General features: G+C 35.3%; 1 protein-coding gene across 1 annotated transcript; it reads right to left on the reverse strand.

Annotated features, from left to right (window-relative positions):
* Positions 1-4,216: 4,216 nt before the first annotated feature.
* anchor (integral membrane protein GPR155 homolog anchor) lies at positions 4,217-14,909 on the reverse strand. Its single transcript, XM_068286192.1, has 12 exons — positions 14,068-14,909; positions 8,483-8,772; positions 8,262-8,401; positions 7,858-8,189; positions 7,628-7,793; positions 7,135-7,566; positions 6,926-7,079; positions 6,248-6,340; positions 5,799-6,183; positions 5,368-5,742; positions 5,173-5,298; positions 4,217-5,052 (listed from the first exon to the last, which is right to left on the reverse strand). The coding sequence occupies exons 1-12, from the start codon at positions 14,280-14,282 to the stop codon at positions 4,851-4,853; spliced, it is 2,910 nt and encodes a 969-aa protein (XP_068142293.1). The 5' UTR covers positions 14,283-14,909; the 3' UTR covers positions 4,217-4,850.
* Positions 14,910-14,969: the final 60 nt, after the last annotated feature.

The following is a 14,969-nucleotide window of genomic DNA, read 5'->3' on the forward strand; positions in this document are numbered from 1 at the left end:
CGGAAGCCAAAATGTTGCTGCCGCTGCTTTTGGCCATGGCCAAGAGCCAGAGGCTCGGGGGGGTAAGCCAGAAGGGAACTTGAAATTTAATGCAGGCGCCTCACAGCTGGAGAAAATTTATGGGCACACAACGGATGTGAGAGCAAGAGGGAAGATACAAAGTGGGGAGGAATGCGGATACGATGCCAATGCTCTGACGTCGTTGTCCTGCGAATGGATAGATGGATGGATGTGTGGGTAGTCTGACACACTTAGACACTAAGAAGAAGCAAGGAAGAGAGATCAGGGATGCCGTCGGACGTCAAGTGGCTTTTTGGAACCAATAACAACAGGCGACTATTTTTAGTTAATTTGACACAATCTTCTCCCCCCTACACTCCTCTCAAAAGAAAAGACCTAGAAAAAACGGCCTCTATCTTAATAGATTTCCATGGAAATTTGTTTCCCTTGATACACATGCGAACGACATTCATTTTAATATCCTTTACCCCATTTCGGTTGTTGTTTAATTGTGTACCCGAAATTGGATCCCGATACCCATGCCCATGCTCATGCCCATGCCCATAATGCCCCACCAAAAAGCAGCAGCCATATATTTGTCTGCTCGTGTTGAATTTGGACAGGCATATAAAAATTACTTTTTGCCAGTTAGCGTGGGCCCCCCAACGAATAAAAGAAGCAGCAACAAACAAACGTCACACACTTACCAAAAAAAAAAAAAAAATGGCGTACGTTCTACCAAAAAGGGTAGAAGACAAAAAGGGGAAGAAACGAAAAAAACCGACAAGCAAGTTGAGTGACCTCTGACCCAAAGCAGAAAGACTGAGTGAAGTGCTCATTCTTGCAAAATTAAATTAATAAATAATAACATACTATTTGCACTTGTTTTTAGACCAAGGCTGAAGACCGTTTCAATACTCTTTTTGAAGATGTCATATTGTAAAGTCCGTCTCCTCTTGTTGCACTTAAAAGTCTTTTCTGATTTCAGAGTTTCTGAATAGTAATTGCTTGGATTTTAAAAGGATTCAATATTTTTTAAAAATTATTTGCCATTTTAGTGACTTTCATTTAAAAAAGAAGACTATTTTCTTGAATTGAATTTATTCTGTACATTTTAACATACTTTTTAATCCTTCCCTCGGAAAACCTTTAAACACTTTCTTTCTTCAAAATAAAATAAGAGCCTGTTTTCCGCACTTTTGGTTTCTAGAATCTAGAAACCATTATAAAGAACTAATTTCAGATTCAGTTTCAGGAACATTAATTTATCTACCATTTTGAATTCGCCATTTTGATGCTTCGAACAGAAGCCTAAAATACCCATAAAAACAATTGCTTTAACAATTAATCTAAAGAAACTGCGATTTGTTGAATTTCGGGATTAACAAATAACTTGGCAAATATGTGAGTCTTTACAACTTGGCCAATATTTGTTCTTGTCGATCACATGGTCTTTCATGTTGCAAGGGTATACAAATAAAGTCGATGTAGGTCAAGTCATAAACTCTCTGATTAATGGCCAGAGCGGCATTAGAAACAATTCTGACACTTAAGAAAAAAGTGCGTCACTTAGAGGCTAATCCTCCCTTGTCCTCCTTCTACCATTCCTGGCATTGACGTATACATAAGAAATACCAGCTAAGATCATGTGAAACTAAATTTGGATTTACCTGGTATTGATATAATCAATGTTTCCTTTAATACCTTTTAATTGCAAAATTGATGTGAACTTGTTGTTTAATTGTGTGAAACGCAATCAGTTTCCCCCTTTCTGTCTTCAATGTTTACCGCGAGCTTAATTTACGAGTGCATGCAAACTGAATGTGTCGTATACACACATACATACATATATACATATATGTCAATAAGATAATTGCCTGAAAATTTCAAGAACAATATCTACCAGAATGTCTCTAAACAAACAAGATAGTTGTCACTTCTCTAGTCTGGTCTAGTGTCTCAAATGGTTAAACGAGTTTTCACAAACAACATTTTGTCAGGGTTATAGGAGGTCGGGGATGCCCCTTTTTTTTGTTTAACAAAAAAACCCATAATGTAACGACAAAGTCACATACAGATGCATACTTTTTGTGATGGTCACATGTATTCTGATTCATTGACTAATGACTAACTAACAAGTTAAGTGATAATTTCACTCAAAAGATAAAGGTTGTTGATCTTTCATAATTGGAGCTTATATTCGTATAAATCTCTGTTGTCTTAGGTTTTGAATTGCTTAAAATAATAAGAATTTAGAAAGCATTGATTATGTTTTATGAGAGTAAACTTATGATAGTTTTCACTTACACACAGTTGATATCAAACAACTCGTTTTCATTTACTTTAGCTCGAAGAAAGGATGTTCTTGGTCTGAGAATTTCCTTCCTCTCTTATTGGTCTTTGACCTGAATAAAAACATGGCAGAACGTGTTTTAATTGATAGAGCTCACAGGGATACTTTTCCTTGGACTTTATTCGTAAACTGTATGACCTTACATTTGTTGGACTTGAGATAACAGATGCTGATCGTTCGTTTTAACTAAGAACTTTGTAAAAATTGTAAATTTATATTGTTTTAGTTGTTATTTGAAACGACTTTGTCTCGATTATGACTCTAGATATGTCCTTAAAAACGAAGGACAAGGACCCATTGTTCCAACAATTGAATCGTCTGCGTTAAATGTCTAACCACATAGACACAGACGTTATCCCGCTGCTATATCTCATTTATGATTAATTAAAGTGCATTTCACAACTTATAATTGCAATCCTCTCTGCCTCCAGTGGGTCTAATAGACAACGGATATCCATTTTACGTAGGGTGGTCGTAATCATTGCAATGCCCTTCCGTTTTACTTAAATAACAATAATAATGCTTTTTTTTTTTTGCAATAGCTGCATAATCGAGAGTATTATTCATACATTTTTTGACTTGACACAAATATTACATACATATGTAGGGAGAGGGTTGGGGACGATTATTATAAGTTCATTCATTGAGTTGTTAGTCATTTCAAATTCCTTTGACGTCACGAAATTGCATACTGCCTGCAGTGTCCGTAGACTTTTCGCTGAGAGTGTGCTGCACAGCCTGCTTTTTTTGCAATTATTTTGCATAACAAATACAAGAGAACTTCAATTGAAAATCGAAAAAAAGAGAAAAACAACTTCTCTATGAAAGGTGCTGCTGCGCGCATTCCCAAAACAAAAATCACTTCGCATCATACACAGAATTTTAAGCAACTTGATTTTACAGACATAATTTGAAAGCCATTGAAAGAAAGAGAAATAGAGAGAGAGAGAGACAGCGAGTTTTTTTTTAATCCCAGCCGTGTTGAGCCGGTGTGGCCGGAATTAAAAAGACATTTCAAATTTCAGACACGAAACCTTAAATTGAAAAATTGTTCAACGCGTGCAAGACCAAAACGACAACAGCAACAACAATAACAAACAACAATAAAATGCTTAAATTGTTTATAGAATTTATAGGAAAAAATATTTATCAGGGCAACGACTTTTGATATATCCTCGAAATATCAAACAATGCAGAAGTTTGATAACTCCGCTCAATTTTACAGCAGCGCCATCTAAAGTTCAGTTTTTTTGCTATTAAAAGAGTCCTTTGTCCTACTTTTCCTACTTATTTTTAGAGAACTGTTCTCGTTTTCATATCGTTTTGGGATCCCAATATTTAAATTAAAAAGCTAACAAATACATAAGTAGGAAAATCCATTTGAAAAAAAGCAACAAACATATGAATTTTGATTCCTAGAAATGGATGAGGAATCAATAAGGATAAATAGGGAATCGAAAACGTGAATAGGCACCCCTATTTACATATGTATATTCTGACTGATGATGATAGTGTTTATATTTTTAATCAACTTTAATAAAGTTTTGGGAAGTTGTTTCAATGATTTCGAATATATATTTTTGCCCAGTTGCTATGGATGATTAGTTCATATATAAAACTTAAGATCTTAGACGTAAAATTAACACTCCCATGGATCTTGATTGATCTTAGTCTATCCTGGGTTGCCTGCAAACGAAACAGGATAAGCCCATCGATAACGAGAAAACAAAGGGAGAAAACAACAGGCCAAGGGGAATCTGGAAAAGACAATGCAAATGACATTTAAATTATATGTAGCCGAGCGACACAAATGCATAGTAAAGATTCTTTGTTTTTTTTAGGCGTTTTTTATGACGCGAGGTATATGTTATATATATTTTATTAATATATGCAGATATTTCACTATGTACAATATACATATATATTCGTAATACATACATATAGAAGCTAATGGTTACTATTTGTTTAACAAGCTGCCAAATTGTTATTACATTTACATTTGTTTTGTGATTCTGTTTTGTGACCTTTGAAATTGTTTGGCTTATTTGTTTGTTAGGATATATTAGATATAGTTAAACATATTGCACTAGCTAATGGCTGCGCCCCCTTACCCGCCCCTTTTCGATCGTTCTACTCTGGATAAATTCACAGCTGAGTCAACCTCTGATTTAGATATAAGAAAAAAAAAAAACATAAACAACAAACAATTATCTGTAGCTAATTCAAAAATATTGTGTATACATATAAATAGATAGTAAATATATCTTTCTCTCTCTATTTCTTCTCTTCTCACACTCTCATACACACGCACACACACACACACTCACAATTGGCTGTCTTGTGGGTGTGTGCGTGTGCGGTCCAATCACAGCAAATACACATTACATTAGATTACATTACATTATAAACACTGACGAAAAATCTAAACAAAATCAAAACTAAATTTGGCGTAGTTGCTTTTCTTTTTGTTGTCTATTATTGTATTATCCCCCCCTTGTTAGATCCGACTACAGAAATTATATAGCAATAGTTTATCCTCAAAATGATAGACATTGTTGATATGTCGCAGTACGCGACCATCGACAAGATGACGGGCATAATGCACAGCCTCCATGCGATCCTTTGAGAGTCCCACTTCAATTAGCCAACTGACAAATTCACTGCCATAGAACACCTTACGATAGACTCGTATGCGCCATCTGAAAAATCGTAAAGTTTATTAATATTTTAATTCAGATCAATTAGAAATTTTGAAGTTTTGGTCAATCAGTCATTTGTTTGGAAAAAGGTACATACCTTTTTCCGTTGGTAAAACTTACCTTCTATCTTTGGCAATATCCTTTTTGCAGTTCTCCAAATGATGATTGCGAAATTGTTCGCAAATATGTTTGGTCTCTGGTCGGACATTTGACCAGTGCGGCAAGCTGACCACATTGGCTCCATACCTATTAAAAGAGGTAGATAAGACATTTTAGTCTAGTCCTTCGATCATTTCTTAAACTGTCACCACTCACCATATTTTGCGCCAGAACTTGACCAAAGGCATTAACAGTTCACCCATATCGGTAATAAATACAGCCAAAACTATCAATCCTTGACCAAAATTGAGGAAAGCATCGAGAAAACTTAATTCCAAATATATTCCCGACATGCCCTCCATAACCAGAGTCCAAATGGATACGGCGAGGCCAACGAACATGGAGCACAGTAAGATGATCAGTAGAACAGTATGCTTTAACGTCTGATGCTCATCAGGATCGCTGGTACGTTCCAATGGTTCAAGTCCTCGTCGTGTTTGATCCTCATAGCGTTCAATAATTGTCTGACAATTTTGTCGTGAAGTGCTTGGTCCACAGTTGAATGAACTGCTGCACATGTGCCTTCGTAATCTGTGCGAGAAAATCTCTATATAATCACTCTGAAAGATTGAAGGATCATAACTTACTCTTCTGTATTGGGAGCTGGTTCAATTTTGTCTAGATCTCTGTCACTTGTTAGATTATTACGCTGACGATTACGATTGAGTAGATCCTCGATATCTACGACCACAGTGCTTGTTGTAGTGGGTGTTGAGACCCTCGAACCACCGCCAGAGCAACAATTGCCATTACCAGAACCACAACCACCAGAAGCTTGAGGACCAGGGCTAGTGGGAGGACAGTTTCCATTTGATACTCTATTGGCTGGCACACCAGCTGCTGTTGGTATCATTTCATCATCATCCGAGGATGAGGAATACGAAGCAGTTCGTACACTTTGTCTCAAAGTCGAATGATCTACATTGCTTAGCAAATTGGTTGTTGAAATTGTCGAATGAATTTCAGAAGGTTCTGTAAAGGAATGTAAAACAATCAAAAGTTTTGCCATGGCAGCATGTTAAGACAATTTATTTACCCGATTCTGGATTGGAAAGCTCACGTGAATACGTTAAATATTTCTCATAGCGTTTCTTATAGCGTTGATGGAGAACCAAACAGCCCACAGTAACTAAAAAGAAAACATTAGATGGATGCATTAGAAGAAAGATGTTATATATTTTACTTGGATATATAAACTATATTTGTAAATATTCAGATTGAAAACTTAGTGAAACATCATTGAAAGACTTGTAAAATTAGCCTTTTTTGCTTAACTCGTCAAATGTTATAAATTCTCGTCATTATATATATATAGACTAGGGAGAGCTGCATGAACATATCCAAATCGATATTTGAGACCTTCCGTCTTATAATGTATCGAATAAATGAGACTGAATATTGACTTGAATGGATACAAACAGATTCCTTCGTTTAATGTTGCTAGAGACTGATACAGTCCTGAAATTTTAGAGCTCTGAAATGTATTCATTGAGCTTCAATATAATTAAGCTGAGATACTCAAAGTACTCAAAGATTACAATATTTGGATTACTGGATATACTTGAAACACTGAATACTCTTTTGTTTTTGTATGATTTGTATACTCATTCATTCGGTTCCATTTATTGTGTATAGTTAGTTTTCAGAATTTGAATATGTATTCATGCAGCCATCTTAATTAATCTTAACTAGTAATCAACTAAAGATAACTTACCTATAAAGCACATGACAAGCATAAATACTGAAATGGCTGCCTGAGCATTGCCATATTGAAAACTTGGATTATGTTTCTCCCCCGACATGACATTCGAATCAAAGGCCACCAATAGACCAGAGATAAGAGCTGGAGCACCCCAAGCAAATGTTAACTGCAAGCAAATACAATATAAGGAAATGTTTGATGAAGTCATTACACTCTCTTACCATATAGGGCCACAATTTGAGTACAAAACATAAGCTACGACATTGTAGAAACAGCAAAGTTATGGCCAATATGCCCGTCCACAGACGTGAGCTATATGTGCCAATATTGAAGAGGAAGAATTGCAAATATAATGTCCAACGTTCGACATGATTCAGTTTTGACCATAGTATAACGCCAATGCAGCACATTAATTGTGACAGAACCAAACAGAAGGTAATCCTTTGAGGTAAACGTTTGAAACGCTTCGTCACTATCAACAGGGCCAAGACACAGCAACATGCAGCTGCTCCAGCACAGCTTATATCAAAGGAGAAGGCATCCAGTTCGTGTATATAATCCAAAGGCTTCAAATTGGTCAGCGATATCATTTTTGCAGAGATAAACATCAAAGGGGCCGATATGAAAGTACACAAGACCATGCTACGAGCCACCTAAACAAAAAACGAATCAATGTTCAATTGATGGCTAACACAGTGATTTAGTCCTCCTTACCAATTCCACTTCAATATTGTACTGTGTGGCAATGACGAAGGCTCCAGGAGCAGCTGGAAATGTGCCATATAGAAAACCAAATGTGCTTAGCTCGGTTGTCTCATTGAAATTTGCACCAGCCTGCATAATGTTCACAGTCTGGCGTGTCACCAAGGGTAAAACAAGGCTGTAGAAAGAAAATCAAAGGATTAAAACAATGAAACCTAAATAGTTTTTTTAGGATTTCTTACATTTTGACAAGTATAAGCACACCGGGTAGTAAAAATCCATGACTTTTGCGTTCTGTGCCCGTGCCGCCCACAATTTTCAAACCCAACAGGAATAGGGCAGTTGCCGAAAAACTCTGACCGAGGACACGCAATGTGCTGGAAACCATTTCGGGCAGACCATGGGGAAATAGAAAACCACCAGCTACACCCAGCAAGGTCATCAGGAGCAAAGGATTAAAGAAGAGTGAGACAAGTGTGTTCAATACAAGAATTGTACGTTCGCCAAGGCAACGATTACGTTTGGCCATTTGCTCTGCCGGACAAGTTTCCGGACACAATGGTGGATTTCGAGCCTACGAAAAAGAGGTTTTTCTTGTGAGATTGAAGTGTTAAAGGAATGCCACAAAAAAAAAAATTGCTCTTACAACGTCCTCTTTGTTTTTGACAATTTTTGATATCTCCAAGAGAACCAAACCAATGGGATTGAGTATGGCCAATGATATGGGAGCCATGAGATATAAATACGACGCATATTCCGGATGAACATCCTTATAGAGAGCCATGACTAGAAATTGTGAGAGAAAGAGAGAGAGAGAGAGTAAAGTAGATTTCCTAAAGATTGCCACTTTTAGCCTTGCTAACTTACCTATTGGATAGCCAATGGCAAAATCATTGCTCTGTGTGCAAAAGATGGCCATTAAGCCGGCTCGGGCATAGTTTAATGGTCTTGCCACAAGGAGAGTAATGATTAGCACAGCAAAGAATACAACTGCCTTGGATACCAGCATGGCCAATAGGAAGCTCCAGTTGACGGCACTCCAATTCAATTCGACCAGTGATAAGAATATTAACGACGGCAAGGCAAAGGTTCCAACGAAGGTGCCCAAACCTTTGGTTTCCGCATTGCTGATGATCTTAAAACGTCCGGCAATGTAACTGAAATGTAATCGGATATATATGTAATCGGGTATTAAAAGCAAAAAGGAACTGAAAATGAAAGTAATCCCAGCCACGCCCCCTTTTTTCCCCAAGTGTAATTAAAATGCAAATTGCCCCCCGGGAGAGGGGCGCAAACAAAACAAAAGTGTGTAAATGTGAATTTAAATGCGGAAACTCGGCTTTAATTAAAATGTATCTTATTTGTTTCAATATATATATATTAAAAGGTATGGCTAACAAAAGCATACATATGTATATACAAATGTCACACGTGACCGAACCGGTCCGGTTTTCTATACCATGTAGTCTGTTAAGACTTCAACAAGTTTATCCAACAGATGCAAACTCTTGTGACCTAATAGAGAATACTAGAATAGAAGTTCAATTTTTTTATCTACTAAGCATTAGACCTTAGATAAGAGAGGTTCAATGGAAAGTGCAGCTGCTAAACCTGTGAGTGCGTTAACAATTGATAGAATTAGTCTGCAAACAACGAATGAACAGGATCAGCTACTCACTCACTCACTCACAGTTGTTGTTGTGAGTTCATTGACTTATGTAGTTGTCCGATTGGTTTCTTCCCGTAAACAGATAGAATCTAACACTACTTAACACCTGATTGAGTGAACAATAGTTTGTCTGCAAATCTGTGAACTGCAGGGTATCTTAAAGTCGCTACTCTTCACTTGCTTACGGACGCACTTTTCTTGATTTTCGTAAACCAGTTGTTTAATTTAGATTTCGATGCCTCCTCTTGGCTAATAAATAAATATATTTGTTAAATGTTTATCATTTACTTTTATTTTTATTTCTCTCACGCCCCAAAACTGAATTAATAAATTCAAATTAAAAAAAAAGCCGCTGCACCGCCGCGTCGCAATGTCTGGCTCTGTGCGTAAAACTGGAGTACTTCCCCGAAAAAATAAAACAGAGAGACAGAGAGAGAGAGGGAAAAAACTAGTCAAGTGACCTTAGCTGGTGTGACTCAATGCAATTTATTGCATATTTGAAACATTTTCATGTTTTTCAACTCAGACGACAGAATGCAATAACTTGAATTTGATAATGTTTATAAATCTTTTGAAAGTTTTTTGGCGGGGAGAAACCAACATGAAAAAGTCCCCAGCATCTCTGATCTTAGTTCACTTGGTGATAAGTGCTAATTGCATTAGTCATAATGTCTGTTATAAGGAGTTGCTGCAATAACAACAACAACAACAAGTAAGGTAAAGAAAATTCATGACATAACTGATAAGATTAAATACTTGAGAGGGAGAGAGAGGAAGATGAGTTCTTGTTTTTAGTTTTGTGACCTCTTACTAAATGTGGGAAAGCAATGTGGGGGGAAAAAACGATTGTTTACTCTCTGGCTCTGAGTAATAGCTACAAGTAAATGAATTCTAAGAACAAAGCCAACCAAGTTAAATGAATACGTTGAGTAGATTCATCTCTTTCTCTTAGGTCTTTAGAAGAAACATATGCTAAGCTCTCAAGGCTAAGACTAACTAAACTTTCAATTGACGTAAAAGTCTAACCTTCTGTGAGTTTCTCAAGCTCACAATGTGTGTCGATTCTGTTTCTCTCGTTTTGTTGTGTCTAAAAGGTAAACAAACATTTCCTCTATTTACTCATTCAACTTGTTCGACAACAAGTGTCTCAGAATTGGTTGGAAAACAATGTTCAAAAAAACAAATATGTACACCATAACGATTACGAGGAGCCACAAGAGAAGTACTTGGTTTAGAGAATAACAATAACTATTTACCCAGATTGTGGTGTTAATCGTAAAATGGTTTACCTTTTTGAGCTGCCTTAGTTTCTTTCTCACTTTTGGTTTAACTTTCGAAAGGGATTTGATATATAAATTTCTTTAGACTAAAAAAGGCAACTCATTTAAAAAATGAGTAATTCGACTCTCGAAATCGAAAACAAAAACAGGTCTCAAATACGTTTCCGATCGAAATCGGAAACGAGAAAAGGCCTGAACATTTATTCATGAATTTCTTATTTATAAATGGGTCCAGTCAGTCATTAACAATAAAATTTTTAGTAGACATTTCTCAAAAGTGTTTCGACTGCTCATCGAAGAGTAAAGGCTTTTCAGATTCCATATCCCTGCAAAGTTCCTTTCATTTCCTCTCTCATCTCTGTTGTTAGTTATAGATAAAAATAAATAAGCTTTAAAACTCTGTGGAACTATATTAACAAATTCAACCATCTTTTCGACATACTCTTTATAAGGAGAACAAGAGAGAGAAAGAGAGAGAGAGAGAGATATATAGGTAAGGCTCTTTAATTAGATTTAACCAGCTGTGTCTTTCATCGTAAGATTACTTATATATATGTATATATGTATGTATATTAATAATATAATTCACATGATCTGGGAAGTGCCCCAATAGAATGAAGTCTAGAGCTTATCAGTAGTTTATTTTAAATCACACATTAAATAAACACAATTTAAGTATACTTGTATATGAAATGCAAACAATTGCAAACCGATTTTATATATTTATATAAACATATATGTACATTTTGCATTGCATTACTTTTGGACATGATGCGGCAGTTTTCGGTTTTTGTTTGTTGGAGAGAGAATATTTCTATAATTGTTGCCATTGTTGTTGCAACAACTGTAAAACGTAGTTGATATGCACTATCTAATATCTATCTACATATGTATATCTTAACATGAATATGGCAATTTTATTGTTCTATTGACTGGGCTCTGGTAGTCAAATCAATAATCGTTCGCTCTCTGTCTCTCCCTCTTTCTGTGTCTGTGTAGGGATTGCATAATTTAAATTACTATATTGCATCAATGCAAAGTTGATCGATTTTTTGTTGTTTTTTTTTTTTTTTGTTGTTGCTACTAGCAGTAGACACAAGGTTATTTGTATAATTACAATTTAGTTGTTTTCTCGCACTCTCTAAACGTTTTGTATTTTTGTTTTTACTTTCGATTATTGTTAATTGCCAATTAAATGCAGTTTAAACAATAAACAAAAAAGTCAGAGGAAACTACAAAAAATTAGACTATAAATTATAATTCGCGTTGAGCCGAGATGGAAGGGAGAAGGGAGATAGTAATTTTTTGTTGATTTGCCGCCTATGTAATTTTATTAATTTTTTGATTTGAAGGCTTTACGCTCTTGTGACCACAAAAATTGTCACAATTCTCATTATCTATACATACATACATATATATATGTATATATTTAAGTTTGCGTCTATTTAGTTTAGTTTGTTTTATTGCATTCTGTTTTTATTGAAGCGGATATGCAATCAATATGTTTGTTGTTGTTATTGTGACTAAACGGAAATGTTCATGCAAAAGGGAGGAAAAACCTTTTTCTTTTGTTCGTCAGACAAAAACCGCAGCATAAATTATAAAACAAATTAATCGCGAAAAGAACGAGAAAATAATGCAAATATTTTATAACATAACAATTTAATGTTGTTAAAAAGTTATATATATACTTCTTAAACTCTTATAGCTTTATGCGATTTGGTATTTTCTTTGATAGAATTATACCCCCCAACTATGATATTTATCAAATTATTCATTCAAAAAGCTTTTAATGATCGTTCCTGGCTTTAACTCGCTAAACTATAAAGTGTTCCGAATCCCACAAACCACCTCAAAGGCTTAGTCAAAAGTTAATAACTTTTATCTTCAATAATTGTTGCTTAAGTTATAGTTAGAATCTATTTCCTACATATCTTATACATATTGCCAAAAAGTATTCCTTCTTAAGAAGGAATATATATCTTTATGATTCACAGATTTTATGCAATTAATTAAACTAATTATAGTCCTGTAGGAATATAGTAAACCTCAAGGAACATAAAAACATAAATGTAACTAATAATAATTTGCCACAAAATTTCCAAAAATAACAAAACAGAAATAAAAAAAAAAATACATTCGTTGATTATCTTTGTTATTTATTGTACGAAGTGGTGTGTGTAGTGTGTGGAGTATATTTATAAAAGCAAACACAATTAAATGTTTAAATTAACTGTCATCGCAGATCGCAGACAATGAGAAAGCAAATATTCTACTATACTCTCCTATATAGTATATATTAGTCAATTTGTGGAGTGGATAGGTAGATCTGATTTCAGATGGAACAAAACAGCGTGTGGCTTTAAAATATTACTTTTGTCGAGTGGTGGAAATGAGAAACAGTTTGTATAGTCATTGAACAGGGGCATGATTAAGGAAAGCACGTAGTCACTGATAAGCTCTTTTGCGTACAGATATATATATGCGTACTTACATACCCTATATATATATATATATATAGACAAATAGATAGGATAGTAAATGGGGTATGGGTTTTTTTGTTTGAACTCTGAAAATGCAAATGTGTATAGTAGGGGACAAATAGGAGAGATAATAAGTGTAAATGAACTCACATTTAACCTCCCACTACTTACTACCAACCACATTTAAGACCCCTAAACTCTGATATGTCACGTTCAGTACAATGCGTAAATAATGATGGTCTTAAATGTGGCCTAAAGACCTAAAAACCAGCTGCATGTTAGTTAGTAACTACATATATGTATATATATATCTTCATTTGTTACCATTTCTTCCTCCAGTTATGTAGTTTATGAAACTAAAGATAACTTGTAACATAAATGGAAAATTTAAAAGAACTTTTAAATGTTATGTCCTTCTAAAACCTTGTGAAAGTTGTATTTCCCAAATTTTCTGATCCCATTTTTTGTACAATTGTAAACTTCAAAAACTATTAAATTTGTTGATTTCTGTAAAATATGATTTTATTGTATACTATATAAAATTGATTATATCAGTTCATAAATTAGATAATTTATGGGGAAGCTGAAAGATCCCATATCATTTCTTCTTTCTATATTTCAAATCTATAAAAACTCCTCTATATCTTAACTTAACTTTTAAAATATTAACAAATTGAAGTAAGTTAAGCTTTTTCGAGCCCGTTTTAAGTACGCTCTTGGATACAAACATTCTCAATTCTTCGAATTTCAACCCCGAATGTGGCCTATAATTCAAAGTTGCATCGGTATAACTTTGTCGTTTTTGCAAATTACATGCATGAGATAAGTTTATTGTAGGCAAATTGTTTCAGAGTAATAAATTATAGAGTTTAGGTTCGACTGTACCTCGGTAGCCATCTACCTTTCCCTCTGCAAATGTTTTCGCCTCTGACGCTTTTTCAGTGGGCGGCGGTCTCAAAGGGCAGGCGTGGGCGTTTGCGTGGCTTTTTTGACGTCATAGATTACTACTACTACACTCACCCACAAATGATGATGCCAAAGCATTGAACCAATGCTGGATAGAAATTTGCCATCGAAACGCCGCCATCTTCGGCGCGTGGCATGCCAACAGCAAGAGGGCTGCTGCTTGCCGTGGTGGAGAGAAGGGGAGAGGCGGCTGTGGTAGTCGTTGTGAGAGCTGCAGCTGCTGCCACCTTTGCTCCCTTCTCTTTGGCATAGTACATAAAACTATCCATTTTTGATGATTTTAACGTATAAATTGTGTTAATACAAAAACATTATTTTATTTGCTTTTTTTGTATCTTTTCTTGTTGTGCTTGTTTGCCCCCTTTTCCTCCGCTTCCTACTCTGTCCGATCAGCTGACGATGCGTTTGTGACGTCAAAAGGGCCACAGGGCGCACTTCGCGCTGTCTGGGACAGCAATTATTGAATTTTCGCAAACACGAGAAACAGCTTTCTTTGCACAGTAAACCAGATATATAAAATTTAAATATTATTTCATTGCTTTTTATTTACGCAGTTCTTGGCTCTTCTTCTCTTTGCTCTAATTGTTGTTGATTTATATTTTTAGCACTAGATTTCATTTTCAAAGACAAAATTCCACTCAAGAAAGACTCTCACAGCTGATCATTTCCTTGTTTCTTTATTCTTTGGTGGCTTTCTTTAAAAAAAAAAAAACACACTCGCGCACACAAACAAACATATTAATTTATTTAATGAATTTTTTTCGTATTTGGCTAGTTCAAGCATTAAAAAGTTTACTTTAAAAAAAATTAAAAATAAAATTTCTCAGAATACTAAATGAACTCGTTTAAGCGCCGGCCAATGCGCTTCGTTTCAGCGTGACAACAAAACTAACTATCTTTAATTTAACCGATTTATCATATACCCTCATTCTACGTATACGGTCACTCTAAGAGTG

Source organism: Drosophila tropicalis, unplaced genomic scaffold, assembly GCF_018151085.1.
Source record: "Drosophila tropicalis isolate 14030-0801.00 unplaced genomic scaffold, ASM1815108v1 contig_443, whole genome shotgun sequence".
Lineage (NCBI taxonomy): Eukaryota > Metazoa > Arthropoda > Insecta > Diptera > Drosophilidae > Drosophila > Drosophila tropicalis.

Coding starts and splice junctions, on each gene's coding strand:
- anchor (XM_068286192.1), bottom strand. CDS start 14,282: ATGGATAGTTTTATGTACTATGCCAAAGAGAAGGGAGCAAAGGTGGCA. Junction 7,080..7,134: donor TCAAATTGTGGCCCTATATG/GTAAGAGAGTGT, acceptor ATTTGCTTGCAG/TTAACATTTGCTTGGGGTGC. Junction 5,299..5,367: donor AAGTTCTGGCGCAAAATATG/GTGAGTGGTGAC, acceptor CTCTTTTAATAG/GTATGGAGCCAATGTGGTCA.